The following is a 17,694-nucleotide window of genomic DNA, read 5'->3' as shown; positions in this document are numbered from 1 at the left end:
TATTCAGTGTGGCTTGGTCTTGGATAGGGCCAAACGTCAACTGTACAGCGTCTTGGTCTCAGTACCCTGCAGCTGCACTGAGTCCTGCAGGTTGGTTTACTTGGAGAGTAGAGGCTACTGTTTCCTAAACATATTTGTATCTGTTCCTCTTTTAGGACTGTGGCAGCTACCAACATGAATGAAACTAGTAGCCGCTCTCATGCAGTGTTTACAATTGTCTTTACTCAGAAGAAACATGATGCAGAAACTGATCTTTCCACAGAGAAGGTATTTTACAAATAAGAAATAGCTTTGTTGAGTGGTTTTCACAAAGCCTCCCTGCAATGACCTATTCTTATTGGCAGTGTGAAGAGACAATAGGAATTACTTTTTCTGTTTTTTTTTTTTTTTTTTTTTTTTTAAAGGGTGAACTTGCTGTATGCTTTGCCAGAAACTTCTTATTTCTTACTGGATTTTGTTTGACTGTAATTCTAAAAACAACTAAATTGGGAATACATGCAGGAGGAGGATACGTAGGAAGAACTTAAACCTTAAGGACTAGGTTCTATGGGGAGGGATATGTGACTGGGGAAGATGAATTTATTTCATGTTCCCAGAACTTCCTGTGCTTTTGCTTGTCAGGGGGAAATTGGAAATTTTTGTTTTGTTAATTCTCTGTGGGAACAGGGATGGAGATGAATATGACTTAAGGAATTTTTGGAACATGCACGTTAAAAGGAGATATACACTATTTAGCATGGAACAGTTTTCTGGCTTCTTTTTAACTCAAGTATATGCTTTGCATGCAGAGGTAGCTGAAGTATGGGTATCATTCACATTTCTCAATTGATTACTTTGGAAAGATACAAAAAAAAACAGTCTGTATGTGAAAACTTGGTTTGACTAGTTTTAAGCACAGTATGATTTTTAGACGGAGTTTTTTTCATGCTATAGAATTCTTCAAAGTTCTGTTCTTACTGTAGTTCACTAAGAACTAATTCTTGTTGTTAATGTTTTCTGTCATCAGGTCAGCAAGATTAGCCTTGTGGATCTAGCTGGGAGTGAGCGAGCTGACTCAACTGGTGCCAAAGGAACCCGATTAAAGGTATCAGGCTGCTGATCTACAAGTGAAGAAAGGGGAGTGGGTGTACAAACAGCACAAGGAAAAGAAAGAATTGCAACTATTTTTTCTATACTCATAATATCAAAAGCAAAGACTTCTTTTTCCTCTAATGGAGGATATAACATTTGTTTCTTTTAGTCTGCTGAGATTCATGGTTGAAAATTATGAATTACTGTATAATACTGGATTATGTTTTCCCAGGAAGGAGCAAATATAAACAAGTCTCTCACAACTCTGGGCAAAGTTATTTCAGCATTGGCAGAGGTGGTAAGTACAGCATTTACTTACCTGCAACAACCTTTCTATAACCTGTAAAACTGAAACAGTGAATACTGTACAGTACAGCTGAACCATTCACTGTTCTTGGCTCAGTGGAGTTAGTTGTGTGTATTTTGACAGATGAATTGTATCCTAAGAATCTTACGTAACCTACTAGAAACTTTATTTGTAGGTAGCTTGAAGTATCTGCTTATTTAGTTGTGAGGAAGCCTTGCAAAAAGTCTACATTTATATGTAAAGGGCATGTTCACATAGCAAGCTTTTAGTTCTGCAGAGCTGTAATAGTATTACTTATTAGAAAGAATAATTTTAGGAAACAAAGTGCAGACTTCTTGTTAAAATACTAAAATGTCAAATGTTAGAAATACCAGTGTAATAACCTGGTTATCACTTTTTTTTTTTTTTTTTTGCAATGGCCAGACTTAATATTTTGAGTGGAGGAAGCATATAGTGATCCAAACATTATCTTCTAGATTTAGAAAAATACTCTCAATTATTATTTAAAAGTTCAGTAAATTAATAGTGCTTTTCAAAGTGAGTTGTGAACAGCTTGGGGCAGGTTGAATGTATTTAAGTGCTTTTTAGTTGTGTTTTTTTTTTTTTTTTTTTTTTTTTTTTTTTTTTTTTTTATGAAAACCATTCTAATTCATGGGGTTCTCAAAAGAATATGCTATCCAAGCTAACATGGAAATTTATGCATAAAGGTATATTAAAAAGCTTATCTTGTATTTTACTCCCCTTCCTTTAATGCTTTCAACTTAGGATAACTGCACCAGCAAGGTAGGATGGTCTGAGTAGTAGTAAATGTTGTCTTTTTCTGACAAGCTGTGAGATTTTATTCTGTTGAGTTTGAAATCAAAGAGCAGGGATCTTTCATGATAGGTCTTTGGGAAGTTCCTGTAATTACAGGAAGTAAGTACAGTTACGAAATCTGAGAATTGTCAATACTAAAACTCAAAAAATATACTAATGCTGGAGATAAATTCATGAAAAAATCACATCTGAGGATATTTTGGAGATGCTCTTTTATTACATCCCTGCTCCTGATTTGGTGAATGAATTTTGCTCTAGGAAGCAAAATTAGGATTATTTGTTCTAGGAAGAAATACTTTCTTTGCTGTCATGCTTCTGCTCTCCATGCGTTTTCTTTACCTCACATGGTAGGCTGCAGGCAATAGCTTCTTCTCGTTTTCTAAATAGACTTGGCAAAATTTGCAGACACGACCTGGTGCTTACCTGTTCTTCATAATTTCACTTGTCCATTGTAAGGTTACTCACTTTTGGCAAGGGTCAATAGAATTGTTGCAAGACTAATACTCCATTTTTATGTACTTCTTGACTGTTGAGAGTAGTCTTGCACAATTTATAACTAGGCCTTTTATTGCAAAGGCATATCCTTTGTTAAATGTTCTGTTGAATTAAAGTTTTGGCATCTTTTGAAGTGAGATGTCTGCCTTTTAAACTATTTCAATAAGTAAATGGATGACCCAAGATTCACATTCTCGTATAGAGTTTCAGGAAGTTAATGCTGTTTCTCTTAGACCAAATAAGGAAGCTAGGGAAAGTCTTCGCAATTAAATTTGGAGGGAATTCTGCCAAAGGTGCTGACAAGGTCTTCTTTCTTTGTCTGAAAGCTTTACATTACTGATTTGTGGACAAAGTACTTAAATGCTTGGGCACCTGTCTTGTGACCTTGTGATTTGTAAAAAGGTTTTAGGTTTTAAAACAAGTATGTGCCCTTTTTTCTGCTTCTAGTTATGGTTACTAAGCCTCTTCATCTTTTTTGTCAAGTTTCCTAATAACTGCTTACAGAAATGCAAGAAGATGGGCTAGTTGTCCTCTCATATGTGTACCTGTACCTCTGTAGCTGTGGAATTTCCTGTAATGGCCTTTAGACTACTCAAAGTCATAATGTGCCTATTAAAGGAAGAGTGAATTTTTCCCTGAAAGTCAGATTTACTGTGTAAATTTTCTTGTAATGGTATTAGAACACAGTATTTAAATGCCATAAAGATCCTCTTTGTCAACAGGAATGCCTTTCTGAAGGCAGTGCTACAAAGGTATTATGTGGACTGCTTACCTGTGTAGATGTCTGAATATGTTCCAAATTACCTCATATCAATCTCTGTAATCATTTTTCAATTAAGGATAGGTGACCGCCCTGTTTTAGACAGTAAATATGTATGCTTTCATAGTTCTTTTAATACTAATCCCATGCTGATGTTTTACAAGTTCATTTTCCATTCAGTGTTGATTTTTTTTAAGTGTGTTTTTTTTTTCCTTTGCAGAGTAAAAAGAAGAAGAAGACAGACTTCATACCATACAGAGATTCTGTACTAACATGGCTTCTTCGAGAAAATCTAGGTATGGCTGATTTTACCTATGCCAATTTAGAAAGAAATTCCCACTACATTTTCTGAATGTTTTTAATCACTTAACATAAATTTGTATTCAGTATGGGTTTAAATATTTTAAGTAGTCAAATCTGAGCCTTATGTTTCACCCTTTGGTAAAGTTGCAGCTCTGTTACTGTTCTATGATTTTTGTTTTCCTTAGTTATGCACAATGTAGTTGAATTTTGTACTTTATAGAAAATAGTGGTATTTAGTAGGTAATAGTATCTAGATTGTGTAGTCATCTAAAACTTGACCTGTGCATTATAGGTGGTAACTCCCGAACTGCTATGGTTGCTGCTTTGAGTCCAGCGGATATCAACTATGATGAAACTTTGAGCACTTTAAGGTACAGTCTTTTCATCTGAGATGGATAGGGGTAGACACTAGCTCTACTGGGCACAGGCTGTCCTTCAAATCTTCACACTTTGAGAAATTTACAGGGAAGAAAAACTATAATGGCAAAAACTCAGTTATCCTGAAAGAGGAAAACTGATTTTTAGTATGTGAGTAAGGAGCTAGGATCTTACTGGCTACTTTTAATTTGAAAAATCAAACTCATCTTCTCATGTTTGTATGTTGTTTTTCTGTGTGTTTGCTAGAATTAAGCATTTTAGTTGAGCTGAGGCTCTTAAATACCAAATAAATGGAAGAAAAAAATCTATTATACATGTGATGCACCTTGCTAATGCATCTTGATTAGATCTTGAAGAGGTCTTGTCCTTTTTGGAGCAGTACCCTATGTTAAGTATGAATTAATCTGACATACAGCTACTAACTAAATGTCTCCTCTGTTGCTGCATTTCTGTGTTGCATATGGGCAAGTATATGTTTGTTATAAGTTGCTTTTGACTGGTTCCAGGTATGCTGATCGTGCAAAACAGATTAAATGTAATGCTGTTATCAATGAAGATCCCAATGCCAAGCTGGTGCGTGAGCTGAAGGAGGAGGTGACAAGGCTTAAGGATCTCCTGCGAGCCCAGGGGCTGGGAGATATTATTGACAGTAAGTGGATTAAACAGACCTTGCCATCTTGGGGTTGGTCTCCTCTAAGGAGAAAGGAGAGCTGGGCCTGTGAGAGAAAGGAGTTTAAAAGATGGAAGTTGATGTAGGTGCTGACTTCGGGTTTTGCACATAGTTTTAGGAACGGTAGCTTCTTAGATCTTTAAACAACCCATCCTAGTATTGTCTGTAGAGTTCATAGGATACCTTCAGACTCCCATGGAAAAACATTGAGATGGATTAACCTATTGTTGCTGTGGAGGGGATTTTTCTGTAATAGAACTTCCACATTCAAGAGTTGCCTTGGTGAGTTACGAAGCGCATTTTGTCTGGCTGATGGTAAGAGGATAGTTGTGATACAGAAACTAATTTCATACTGAGAAAGCATACACTTTGCTATTTCTTGAAGGGTAAAGGTCAGTAGTTGATACCTGGCTTCACTACAGTGCTTTTTCAGAATGGAAAAGGATGCCTAATTCCTGTTGTACAGTGCCCTTAGTAAAAAAAAAAAAAAAAAAAAAAAGAATTTGTCATCTCAAAATTAGCTATGAAACAGCTGCATGTGAATAAAATAATGCATTATTTTGGGACAAGAGTTTGTTAGGTTAGCCGAGCTGTATTGTACTGATTTGCTTTGCCAACAACCTCTTAAAGTACTAAAACAAACTTGTTCCTGAATTATTTCCTGGCACTCGATCCAAATAAGGCAAACAAACTACAATTTTAATTGCTACATTCTTTTACAATATGAACAGTGTTTTAATTCCTAGTGAAGGAGGTGCCCATAAAAATACACAGTGTATTCTGGTGGATTTGAATTAGCTATGATTTGCTGCTTAAGAAGGAAAAAAAAAAAAAAAAAAAAAATATTCACCAGTCCTTGGTTTGTTAGAGTTTAATTGCCTGTGAAGCAGAAGTCCTGACTTAAAGATGTGTAATATGTACGTTACCTGTCTGTTTTCAAGAGATGGGGGCCAGAAGAAAATGAAATGCAGGTGTTTTCATGATTGGTGTAGTCCATGTTTTTTGGTTCTAAATCAAAACTGGAAAAGTTACTGAAAATTGTGTATTGTCTCTTTAAAGTTAAAGTAGTATTTTCTTCCCTTCCTATGTCACTGGTGAATCTTCAACTATGATCCTTCTTGTATTTTCCCTGCTGCTTCCCTTCAGTTGATCCAATGGGAGATGAATACTCTGGAAGTGGAGGCAAATGTGTGTATTGTGTGGTTCTCTTCTTAACCTGCTTCCTCTGGGTCAGCTTTTAACTGAGCTTTGCATGCCAGCATTTCTCACAGGGAAATCCCAGACAGAACACTCGCTGTGGATATGTAATACAGTTTCTTAGAAATCAGCTTAACCAGCTTAGTTAAAGTTGACAGTCTAAAAAAAAAAAAAAAAGTTTGGAATGCAGCATATGTTCCTAGCTTGCTTTCTGCAGAATACAGCAGGGAGAATGGTGATTATCTAGCCAGTTTTCGTCACAGCTAATATTTTACATTTGAGCTAGAAATAGTTTTCTCAAATGTCTTTCAAGTTACTCAGCTGAAACCTCCCTTACTCACCTAGTTTCCTGACCTTTTAACTTTTCCACTTTGAAGCATTTATATTTAAATGTGTTGATTAACTGAAGTTGAAATGGTATCAGTTCCTCCTGGAGACTGAGATTTATTTTCTTTATATATAGTCTATTTAAACAAAGAAGTTCCACATCTCGTAATGATGAAGGTCCCTTATTTGAGCTGAAATACCTGGTTGATGATGGTTATCGTAATAGAGACAGAAATACTCAGTAAATACCATTTTGGTTTTGTTCTTCTGTTTGTGTTTATGGAAGGGAAATATGCGTAGTCCATTGCAAAAGAAACATCTGTTAAGTATTTTATATAAACTTTGGGTTGGCAGATAGTTTTAAACTCTTTCAGCCAGTCTTTACTCTCACTCGGAAACAATATCAGCTAGAAGAGATCTGTCTGAAATTTCCTAAAATCAAAGCTACTGGTGGTGTAAAGACTCATCCTGGCCTTGTCTGATTTTCTGATGCTGCTTCCAGCGTGTGCATATGTCATTGATTAAAGCTGCAGCCTCCGGGAGAAGCGTGCATGGTGTTGAGGGTTTTGGTTCTCAGCGGTCACAGCAAGTGTGAAAGCTATTGCAAGAGCCACTTCTTTATCTCCAGGAGTGCATGTGTCTACTGGCCTTTTGAGACTTCATCCCCCTGCTCTGCCATGTCTGCTTTTCTCATCCCGATGGCGTTCCCTCTCCTTAACCTACCTTTCTTTTGTTAACCTTCCACCCCTGCTTCCTTTATCTGCAGATGGTGGTTTTCAAACTGACTTGATGGCAATCATTAGTTTCATGAGGCTGAAATGGAAACTTGAATGTGGAGTGAGCTGGGGTGTTAGGCTTCCCCATGGCACTGTTCAGGATAGGAGCAGAGGAGATGTGGAAGGATGCTGACATTTTTTGCAATGTCTGTGTGACCACCTCTAATTTTTCTAAGTGCAAAGCACTTGTTCGGAACTTGAGATCTGATTTGACCTGCTTCTTTCTTGAGAGTAATTACTTGAAAGGATTTGTTTGAGATAAAAATTAAAGCTATCAGAATTATTTAAACTGTGAGCTACCTAGTAGTCTGATATTTCCATGTTAGAAGTTACTTTTTGTGATTATTCTGAGGATATGGTTTACTGACGTATCTGAGAAGCTAAGTTACATCAAAATAACTTGCCTCTGGATGTTTGTTGGTAAATCATTCACGTGCCTCGTCTTTGTTTTCTGCCTTTAAAAGGGGCAGCTTTCAGGTCGCTGTTTTTTCAGACTAAACAAGCTGCCTTATTAGCATTTTTTTTTTTTATTAAGTCCTTTGTGTAAATGAAGACCAAAAACCTCTAAACCACCTTCTGAAGTATAGGAGCTGTAACAGATACTTCACCAATCACGTATCCTAGATCTCCATTTTTGAGATGAGGAGGGTTGAGAGGAAGCACAACCACGTTACTGTGAAGTTGTTCTTCTCTCCCTGGCGTGGGCTGACAGGTGGCTTAGGTACTCACTCTGCTGGGAGAATTTAGCGAGGGGTTAGCTTTTTGTCCTTGTGGTCATGGTGCTTCAGCAGCAGAACTGCTTCTATGACAAAGATTTACTTGATCATCCCTTTAGATTAAAGAAGTCAGGAAGAGAAAGTTTTTGCTGAATTTAAGGGGTATATTCAGCCTTCAGCCCAGAATGTTGCTATTCTCATTAGTAGGTGCTCCTGGTCTGAGCTTCATGGTGCTCAGCAGCTTAGTGTTCATTTAGGAATAGGACAGTTCATTTTTGGTGAGTGTAATTTAAGGATTTTTTGATCGGAATGATCCTTACTAATAATCCCCAGGGTCTGATTTGGGTTATCTTTGTCATGGATACTAATATTCAAGGACTTGTTTCAGAACTGCCATCTAAAAATTACAGAAATTGTTTTGTTGCTGCTTAAATGCTTTCCTCTTATACTGGTATTTCCTTCCTATCTTCCTCTTTCCCATTCCTTCCCTCCTCCTATTTTCCTTTTCCCTGTCTCTCTGCTTTCCCTCTGTCTGTGTGTCTTTCTCTCAGATCTGAAAGATTTTCAGAACAATAAACATAGATACTTGCTAGCCTCCGAGAATCAACGTCCTGGCAATTTTTCCACAGCCTCCATGGGGTCCCTCACTGCATCTCCATCCTCCTGCTCTCTCAGTAGTCAGGTGGGCTTAACATCTGTGTCCAGTATACAGGAAAGAATCATGTCAACACCTGGAGGAGAAGAGGCAATTGAACGGTTGAAGGTAGGTATTGCTGGAGATTAAGCAGGCTGATTTGGTCTTTTCCAAGGGTAAATAGTGGCAAAGCTGGGAAAACTTGCCTTCAGCAAAGATACGTCCAGTACACTGCTGTTTTCTGAAGCCTCCTTGTATCCCCTTGAAAGTGGGTTTAACTGAGGTGTGCTAGAGATTGGGTTCATGCAGAGCCTTTCCTGGTAGGATTGTACGGGTTTGATTGTAGCCTGGAGCTACAATGAAACTATAAATGACCATCTTGATTTTTGTTTGTAGGTTTTCTGATAAAGTGGCAGTTACAGGGAATTTAATCTTAAGTAAAGACTTCAAGAGGCCTGGTCAACACTGGTGTGGACTAGGTCTGACTAGAAAATGTAGTCAGCTTTCAGAAAGCCAAATTACCCCAAAGTTGAGAAAAGGAGGCAGAATAATCCTGCCACTGTTGTATTCACCCAGCCCCCACAGATTAAAATGTGAAGCACACAGAATAGCATGCTTCATCCAGACAATAGCAGCCTTGTCCCAATTCTGCATAGAATTGAACCGCATCAAAAGTGCATTACAGTGAAGTATTTCTTTATTTTACCAAAGCCCCCAATCTCCATGGGTGGATGAGTGGGGAAGGCTGGCTGTATTGAGTCTGTGCTTCGTTCTCATGTCTTGTCCATGAGACAGTGCCACAGGGATTGCAATGGGCTGGAACACACACTGCATTTCCCTTTCCTATTAGAAACTTGCTGTTACCATGGAAATAATGGTGTGGTCTCTGCAGTTCCCTGGCGTACAGTTACTGAATGATGTCTGTAAATTAGATTTTAAAGAAAAAAGCAATTTTTAGGTGGTTCAAATTAAAGTCTGATTGAGTTTAAATGTGAAGTCTTTTCTTCTCAGCTTGCCTTTGAGGATATTAACTCGAAAAAAAATTAAGGAAGACAACTTATTGATTTGAAGCACTGGGTACTTTTTGTACCCAAAATTAAATTGACATCTAGCACTGATAAAACCTTTAATTATTTTGTATATTATGGAAGGAACTTTGTTGAGAAAACTGTAAAACAGCTTGTGGGATTTTTACACAGGAATCTGAGAAGATCATTGCAGAGCTGAATGAAACATGGGAAGAGAAGCTGAGGAAAACAGAGGCCATTAGGATGGAAAGGTCAGGAATTAGAAATGCTGTACATGTGGGTGGTTTCTGCTAAAAAGAAGTGTGGAAAATGGAGAATGTCACTGTTCAAAAGCAATGGAGCAGCGGAATAGGGCTTAGTGATAAATCTGCTGGCCTTTGTATTATGTGTAACAGTAGGGGCAATGCTGAGAGAAGGCCACATCCTTTCTGATGTTTCCTAACATTAATGTTTAGAGTTGTAACATGGATAACATCCAGAGCTGCTGCTATGGCTTCTGTTGTAAAGCAGCATGCAGTTCTGGTCTCTTTCTTTCCCCTTCCACTTACATTCCAAAAATTCTGGCCCTTAGGTTAAGCAGATAAGATTAAGGTTTTTGTACCAGAGTATCTAAATTTGTGATACAACTCCACCTTTCCAGCTGTGGTTTGACTTGAGTCTTAAAGCAATAAGCCATGCTTAAGAATTGTCAGAAGGTGGTTGGAACAAAACCAAGCATTATTTGTTAGAATATTAATTGTTTATAAAATATATAAGGGTAACATCTTTGCCTGGAAACAATTTGAGCAGTGAATAAAATCATGAGAGGTATATGAAAGTGGATAGAGAATAATTATTTACTGACTAATGTAAGAGCTAAGGGACATCAAGCCCAGCAGGTGGTAGATTTCAAACAAATAGGAAGTTCCCACAACAGATTGGTAAGCTGCAGAAATCTGCTGCATTATGCTGATGATGCTAGGAGTTGAATTCAAAAAAAGATGACAAACTAAAACAGAAAAACAGCCCCAAAAACACCAAACGAAAGCACTTGGAAAGCTATGTAAAAGAAATATTACCCTCAATTCTGGAATTTTCTTGGGAAGAAACTGGGAGACTGAGAGAATACGGAAAAAAAACAGTTTGCCATGTTCTTATTCTTCTCTGGAGTCACTGTTTGCTTTGTCAAAGTCAAGAGTACTGCATTACATGAGTGGTTTGTCTGACCCAATAAAATCCCTTTTATGTCTTAAGGAGAGAATACTTCTTACATTAAATCAGGAACAGCCAGCTAAATCTTTGTAAATTAATGAATAATGGTAGCTTTATTTAAATTAAATGTTTAAATTTAGAACGTGCTTGTACATTCATTGCCACCTTAAGGGAGGTCAGTGTCCTAAAATATACTTACCTTGTGATACTTAATTGCACTAAAATCACTAAAATACTGTCAAACATCTGTACTTTTTTTTTTTTTTTTTTTTTTTTTTGCCTTTCCTGTGCTACAGGCCTGTAAACTCTGGGGCTGAAGTTTAGAAATGTGCCCTATTGTGTTATAAGGTGGCAACAGTTCTTGTTGTATGGTCCATGGATGGGCTGGTTGAAAGTATAATGTATTTCATAGTGAAAATGAAACCTTACATTATCTAAAATTTGCATCTTTTGAAGCCTAAGATATGGTAAATGACTCATTTTACCCTCTCAGGGAGGCATTGTTGGCAGAAATGGGAGTTGCCATTCGTGAAGATGGTGGAACGCTGGGAGTCTTCTCGCCTAAAAAGGTAAAGAAAATTGATCATCTTTGAATCCCGTCTGTCAGTGGCAGATCCACTTGCAGGGAGAAGGTGATGAAGGAACTGCCATTCACACAGGGGTTTGTGTCTGTGTAAGGTGCAGGAGAATGCAAGTGAGGCTCGGACACTTTGCAGAATAAGTTCCTTTTACAATACCTCTCTGGAAATACCTTTATTAGAACACTCTACATCTGAGGATTATTTTGCTCATAGCAATGAAGTTGGGTGCTGTTTGTTGTGTGAAATGACATGACCCAGTGCTTCTAGGGAGCTGTGTAAAGCATATTGCCTGCCATAGCTTCCATTGGTCATTAAGGTAGGGAAGCATGTGCTAGCCTGATGTGCTGATGAAACAGGAGCAGTATGAAAAGTTCACTGGGGGATTTCTGATATCCCCAAATGGTTGAATGCTCTGCCTTTAGAAAAAATCTGTGCTGCTGGTGGAAGTGTTTGTAGCTCCTTGCGTGTCTGTTGAATCAATAGCAACTCAGAAATGCTGCCTCTTATATCGTTGCTGTTTACTGGGTGTGACTTTGATGTGCTCTGCCTACTCATCTCTGAGATACATAGAAGAGTTCCAAGTCTTGTTTAGATGCCCTTTCTTGAATTTTTCCAAGGTGGAAAAAGGTTAACAGAAGGGATTGTGATCTAACAAGCCAAACACTGAACGCAGTGGGGGCAGGGGAAAGAATGTTTCTTTCAATACATGTCAATAGTTCTATTTTCTGGAAGTTAAAAGGAGCAGAGCTGTGCAGAAAGAGGGCATAAATCAATACTATAAATATAAAATGATCTACTTAAAGAAGCTACCTATGCAGCTAATGCAGAATTAATGAAGTGTAAAGAAAGGAATGCACTTTCTTGTACCTCATATCTTTGAACAGGTAGCATAGGTTAATATTTAAGTGTGAACATTGCTTCTGCAAGTCTAATAAATTTGATCAGAGGGTGAATGGGGCCCTATCTGCAGGCATAGGACAGCAGAGTTGGTTAAAATGTTTTATCTTTATGGTAAAGGAGTGCTAGTGTGTTATGTCTGGAGCAGGTAGAGCTCTGGTTAGCTTTTGGTATCTAGTCTAGAAGTGTCTAAGGTTTGTAAAGGTGCTAAATCGTTGAGTGTTCTTTAAATTTCCTTCTCTTATGTTATGGATCCTAATCTCCTTTTAGATTTTCCCTCAGAGGCCATCAACTCTTTTTGATGACTCTTTTGATGCATTTTCAGCTGATCAGGTTTGTGTATAAATGCCATCTGAGTGAAGTAGTTGCTTTGGTAATAGATAGTGTTTATTTTTACCCACGTAGGATTTATTAGAAGTAAAACTTCTGACCTAGTCCTTGCTGTTTCTGTTCCTTGCTGTCCTTGCAGATCTCTCATTAGTTCTCCTCTTAGTAATTGTGGCTGCTGTTGTGAAATAGTGGGAGATAGAAAATTTTGAAGTTGTTAATAAAGATTTAACGTTTCTGAGGTACCAGTATAAATATAATCATATGCTACTAGGACAGCACTGTGGTTTTACCAGCTGAGCTATAAAATGAACTCTCTAAGGTAAATTTTGCACACTTCAGAAATTAAAAGGTATTACATTGTGCAACCATTATTGAATCTACTGGTTGTGCTTTTGATGACAGGAAACTACTTGAAATGGATTGTGGAAATTTAATTATGTTCTCATCAAAGAAGAGAGCAGGGAAAATTTTTCAGTTCATGCTTGAGGAATGCTGTACAGGAGAATGTTGAAGACCATTGTCCTTGGGTAATAGCAGATCTCAGAAGGAGTAAATAGCAGGTTTAGCCAGCATCATATTTCAAATGGTTGAACTTTTTTATTTTTTTACAAAGCCTTCTGTTGCCTGTGACAGACACATTCAGACTTAGAGCACAGTGTATAAAGTGATCTCACATATCTGTATAGGGTACAGCTTGAATTTCAGAGTGTCAAGTAGTACAGTCATAGTGTTGATATAGCAGTTGAGTATGTCTGGGATTTGGTTTCTCAAGTTTTCTCGTGATTCAAGAAGTTCATACAGCTCTGAATGTCTATTTTAATGGTGTGAACACGGTTGATAGCATGGCATATCTCTGGCTACAGTTCTGGGAGCCCTCTTGAATTTTAGGGGTTGAAAAACATCTTTTTACCCCTCCTTTCTGTCTCTCTAGTTAGTCTTCCATTGGGCCATAGACAGACTTCTTCATTCAAAGGGAAGTTTCATTGTGAACAGACAGTAATTTTTGAGCTTCCATAAACTAAGTGCTATTAACGTTTCTATTAAGTCAACTTTTTTGCAGCTAGAATGAGTTGAAGGACAATGTGCTTTAAATGAATCTTAACCAAACTTATTTCATTTTGTTTAGTTGTTCTGAGAGTAACAGAATGAAGGGAGGTTTATTAACACTTTTATCATCATCTTGCATTGTTTAACCAGTTTTGCTTTTCTTTTGTGCTTGTGCTTACTGCTATCTCACTGGCTAGATTTTCACACCAAGGCCATGTGACTTGTTTGCTGATTCCAATGGGGTTTTTTCACCAAAGAAGGTTGGTTTAGTAACTGTAGTGAACTTAAATTTAGAAGCACTTTAGATGAAGAGCTTTTTAGTTGTTTGTATCAGAAAATGATGGTAGTTCTAGATTTTCCTTTGACTTTAATGGACGCTTTGCCAAACCAACTCCTGAAAAAAACAGTTCCCAAGGAAAGCCAAAGTTGATTCCACATGAGTTTCAAAATTGTATTTAAGCACCCTTTTCTTGTGTTGGCCATCCCATATCAAAGTTTACAGAGACTTTCTAAGGAATCATTTTTTTAAAACTTGAAGCTGTAACTATTTCCCCTCTTTGCTTTATTGTCTGAAATATCAACTAATCTGAGCTGTACTTCTGCTGTTAACTTCGTGATGCTCTTCAGTACTGCAGGAGGTTATTTGTAAAAAAAGATGGATTATGGAATAACCTGGATATACATAGAAAAACTGTATTAATCTGCACTCTCCACAGCTGTGGGAAGAAGCATAAAAGTAGGTCCTCAGTTCTTAATTATCTTCTCTTTTTTTGTTTCAGACTCCTCATCTTGTAAACCTTAATGAAGATCCACTCATGTCTGAATGTCTGCTCTACTACATCAAAGATGGTATTACTAGGTGAGGGTTGGTACTAATATGCTGACGTCTGGTTCTTTGCTTGCTTAAGTTCCTATGCTGGAGACACCTTGAGCTTAAATAATAAGTATTCCTTGAGTTACTCAACTTCCAGGTATAAATAAAGCATGAGATTTGCTGTAGGTGCAAAAGTACAGAAATTCATTTCCCTCTATAGTTTACTTTGTGCTTTAGAAGTAATTTTTGCAGTTGCTCTGCTTTATAAGTTGTTGATTACTGCACTGGGCAGTACAAGAAAGCAGAATGTCCCTTTTGAAATATAGGGAAACAGAAGAAATGAAACACTGGAAATGCAGTTTTGATGAACTGAGGATTGAAAACCACAGTGTCTAATAAAAGGAAATGGAATAGGGCTGAGCTTTCACTTCATATAAACAAACTGTTATCCATGCCTCTTCTGCTGTCTTCTTGGATGTAATGCCTTCTCGTCTTTGTAATACGCTTCTATAGCCAGTCACATGGTGTTCTTGGCTGACAGTGTAAATGCCCAATTAATGTAGTTCTGAATTCACATACATGAGACTAAATTTAATTGCCAAAATTGGAACTTAAAGCAGACTATATTCGAAAACTTGTCAAGATACTTGGGAGAAGAGAGGCTGGTTTGCTTAACTCTGGTGCATTAAGCAGTGTTTGGCTGCTTGGTTTCTATTTTCCTGGGGTACAAATGGAGGACAGTACGCAGACAGGTGCTGTTGTACTACTCCAACTTGCATTGGATCTAGTGAAAAAAGTATCAAACTTGTACAGAATTCACCACAGAACGATGACAATAGCTTAGGGCTTAAGAAATCATGTTAAATTTTGAGTCTAACCAGTTGGCAGTAGAAATATGTAGAGTGATCAGCAGAGCAACAAGTTCATAAACATTAGGATTGAAAATTAAGTTGTCCATTTTTATGGATACCAAATATCTATAATTGCTCAAATATTTCAGTTTGGAATGGACATGAATCTTCATGCTTCTGGGATATAGCCAGCCTCCTCTTGTTGTCTGAACGCTATGTGAAACTGCTTGTGGCATCAAATTATTCAGCAAGAGCCTACTGAGCCATTTTTGCTTTTTTGTTGAAGTGCAGATGGTAATTATTGGAAGGGATAATTCTGGATGAAATGGACCACTGGAAGCTCCTGTCCCTTTGTTCTCCTCCGCTTCCCTTTGTAGTGAGAGGGGGACTACACAGGGAAGGAAATACCTCAAATTCAGAGGTCTTTAATGTTTCAATTCTCTCTTTTATGTTTTCAGAGAGAGAACTTATTCCTTTTCTCAAGCTATTTTCCTCCAATTTCCAGTAAATCTGTTATGTCCTGTACAACCCAGAGTTAAGCACCACAAACCTTTCACTTGAAGGATAGCCGTATTGTCTTACAGAGTTGTAGAAAGTGTCTGACTTGCTCTTGAAATGTTTTTTATTGGACTCAGGGTTGGCCAAGCTGATGCTGAGCGAAGGCAGGATATTGTATTGAGTGGGGCTCATATCAAAGAAGAACACTGTATCTTCCGGAGCGAGAGGAACAACAATGGTGAAGGTAAAAAACTATTTCTCCTAGTAAAGTGTTGGAAATATAGAAAAAATAGAAAATAACTAGTAATAATTGCCACCTGCAAAATTAAGATGCCAGTAGTGTTGATTCTCTGGTGGGGTTTTATTAACCAGTATAGCATGAAGAAGTGATTCACTTTTATTTTGTTTTGGTGTTAGTAGGAAGACAGCCAGAAAATTAGGGTCTGCACACTTAGCTGTTTCTACAGAGTGCTCTCTAAAGTCTAATTTGTTGTTGTTCTCTTTGTAGTTATTGTTACTCTGGAGCCTTGCGAACGATCAGAAACTTATGTTAATGGCAAGAGGGTTGTGCAGCCTGTGCAGTTGCGCTCAGGTAAGAAATGTTAGAACAGATGTTTTTTTTTTTCCAGACTTTGTCTAAGAATTGTTCATTTGTGACATTTGCATCATTGTTTGAAAGTGCTGGGTGCTGTTAAAAGGCAGGAGTATTACCTTCTTGGAGTGAAGCTCTTGAACAAGTTGGTAGCATTTTTCTCTTATCAGCAGGTTTTTTTTTTCATTCTTTGCTGCATTAGCTGTAAGTGTACTTAAATATTCACTGCCACACAGCATCCTGCTTGTCCTTCTGCTTACCCTGATATTATTCTAGTACATTCTTGCCCAAGCCTATTGCCCTTGGCAGTCTCAGTGAGACAGAGCAGACAGACTGCCAGCTGCTGATGGAAAATTCCCAGCTTCCTGGCAAAGCTAAGATATGACCCTCTGCAGGAGTACAACAGCTTCTCTTTTCTCTCATTGGGTTTCCCACTCAGTCCCCTACATTCCTTTAGAAAGGCGTGTGGGGAAAGAATTAGAGGGGAGGGAGTGACTGCTCTAAATTATGCTTTTTAACCCATCTTTTTCAAGACACGGTGCTTTCTGTGTCTTTCCTCTTTTTCCTCTCATTTAAAACAAACAAACAAAACCACCTCAGTTATTTGCACCAAGTTATAAGTCAGTATTTGCATGGAATCAAGCATCCTGACTTCAGTACAAGCCTGAACAATGAAGGGCAAGTGTTTTGTTGTTCTGACAGCATATAGCTCATACTGAAAACCATGACTCTATCCTTTAGTAATTACTTTCTTTAAAAAAAAAAAAAAAAAAAAGTAGATATTTGCTTTCTGCATCTAGACAATTGAGTTACCAGGAGAATTTAGATATGGCCTAGACATCTTGAAATGCCTGTGTTGTAGTAACATATTCATAAGGGCAATTTTGGTTACTCTGGGGATCTACTTACTGGAATATATATATTTTTTTAACTACATTAATATGTTCCCTGGGAGAGCAGAGGAATTCCACTGTCTTCCATCAAGCACGTCTCGGGCTCTTTGGACATTTGATATCTCTAGGATTTAGCTTAAAGATTTGATATTACATTTCTTCAGCTCTTCCCACATTAGTTAAAAGAAACTAAAATCCTTGTATAAGTATTACTGATGAGGGTACAAATTAAATCAATGCATATAAACCACATTTTAAAGAAAAGTAAGCTCCATGCATTCCATTCTTTGAAGTTAGACTTTTTCCAAGCTGAAATTTCTGCTAAATTGGTCTTTGCCCATGCTTTGGCGCTGTTGGTAAAGGAGAGGAATGGGACTTAGTGAATGTTTTATTTGCTGCAACAGTTGGTCAGTTTCCAAGTCCATCCTTTAATTTTTGATAAATTTTTCCAGAATGTTTGATTGGATCTCTTGAGGGCGATGCCATCCTCTGTGAGCAGTGCTTCTTATCACCAGTAGTTCT

The 17,694-nt window shown here is 37.7% G+C and overlaps 1 protein-coding gene across 10 annotated transcripts in view; it reads left to right on the top strand.

Annotated features, from left to right (window-relative positions):
• KIF1B (kinesin family member 1B) overlaps nt 1-17,694 on the top strand; it is a 94,085-nt gene that overhangs the window by 30,362 nt on the left and 46,029 nt on the right. For 3 of the 10 annotated variants that reach the window (XM_032201589.1, XM_032201595.1, XM_032201588.1), the window contains exons 7-20: nt 156-267; nt 1,007-1,084; nt 1,304-1,369; nt 2,144-2,161; nt 3,670-3,745; nt 4,045-4,123; nt 4,637-4,779; nt 5,947-5,988; nt 8,368-8,579; nt 9,650-9,729; nt 11,163-11,238; nt 14,304-14,383; nt 15,825-15,931; nt 16,196-16,279. In XM_032201589.1, the coding sequence (XP_032057480.1) occupies nt 156-267; nt 1,007-1,084; nt 1,304-1,369; nt 2,144-2,161; nt 3,670-3,745; nt 4,045-4,123; nt 4,637-4,779; nt 5,947-5,988; nt 8,368-8,579; nt 9,650-9,729; nt 11,163-11,238; nt 14,304-14,383; nt 15,825-15,931; nt 16,196-16,279 (1,253 nt within the window). The remainder of the gene's footprint in view (nt 1-155; nt 268-1,006; nt 1,085-1,303; nt 1,370-2,143; nt 2,162-3,669; nt 3,746-4,044; nt 4,124-4,636; nt 4,780-5,946; nt 5,989-8,367; nt 8,580-9,649; nt 9,730-11,162; nt 11,239-14,303; nt 14,384-15,824; nt 15,932-16,195; nt 16,280-17,694) is intronic. The other 7 variants (XM_032201597.1, XM_032201594.1, XM_032201598.1 and 4 more) reach the window with 4 other exon arrangements.

This window comes from Aythya fuligula, chromosome 21 (assembly GCF_009819795.1).
Source record: "Aythya fuligula isolate bAytFul2 chromosome 21, bAytFul2.pri, whole genome shotgun sequence".
NCBI lineage: Eukaryota > Metazoa > Chordata > Aves > Anseriformes > Anatidae > Aythya > Aythya fuligula.
The sequence above is the reverse complement of the archived record's forward strand: the minus strand, read 5'-3'. Positions and strand labels throughout refer to the sequence as shown.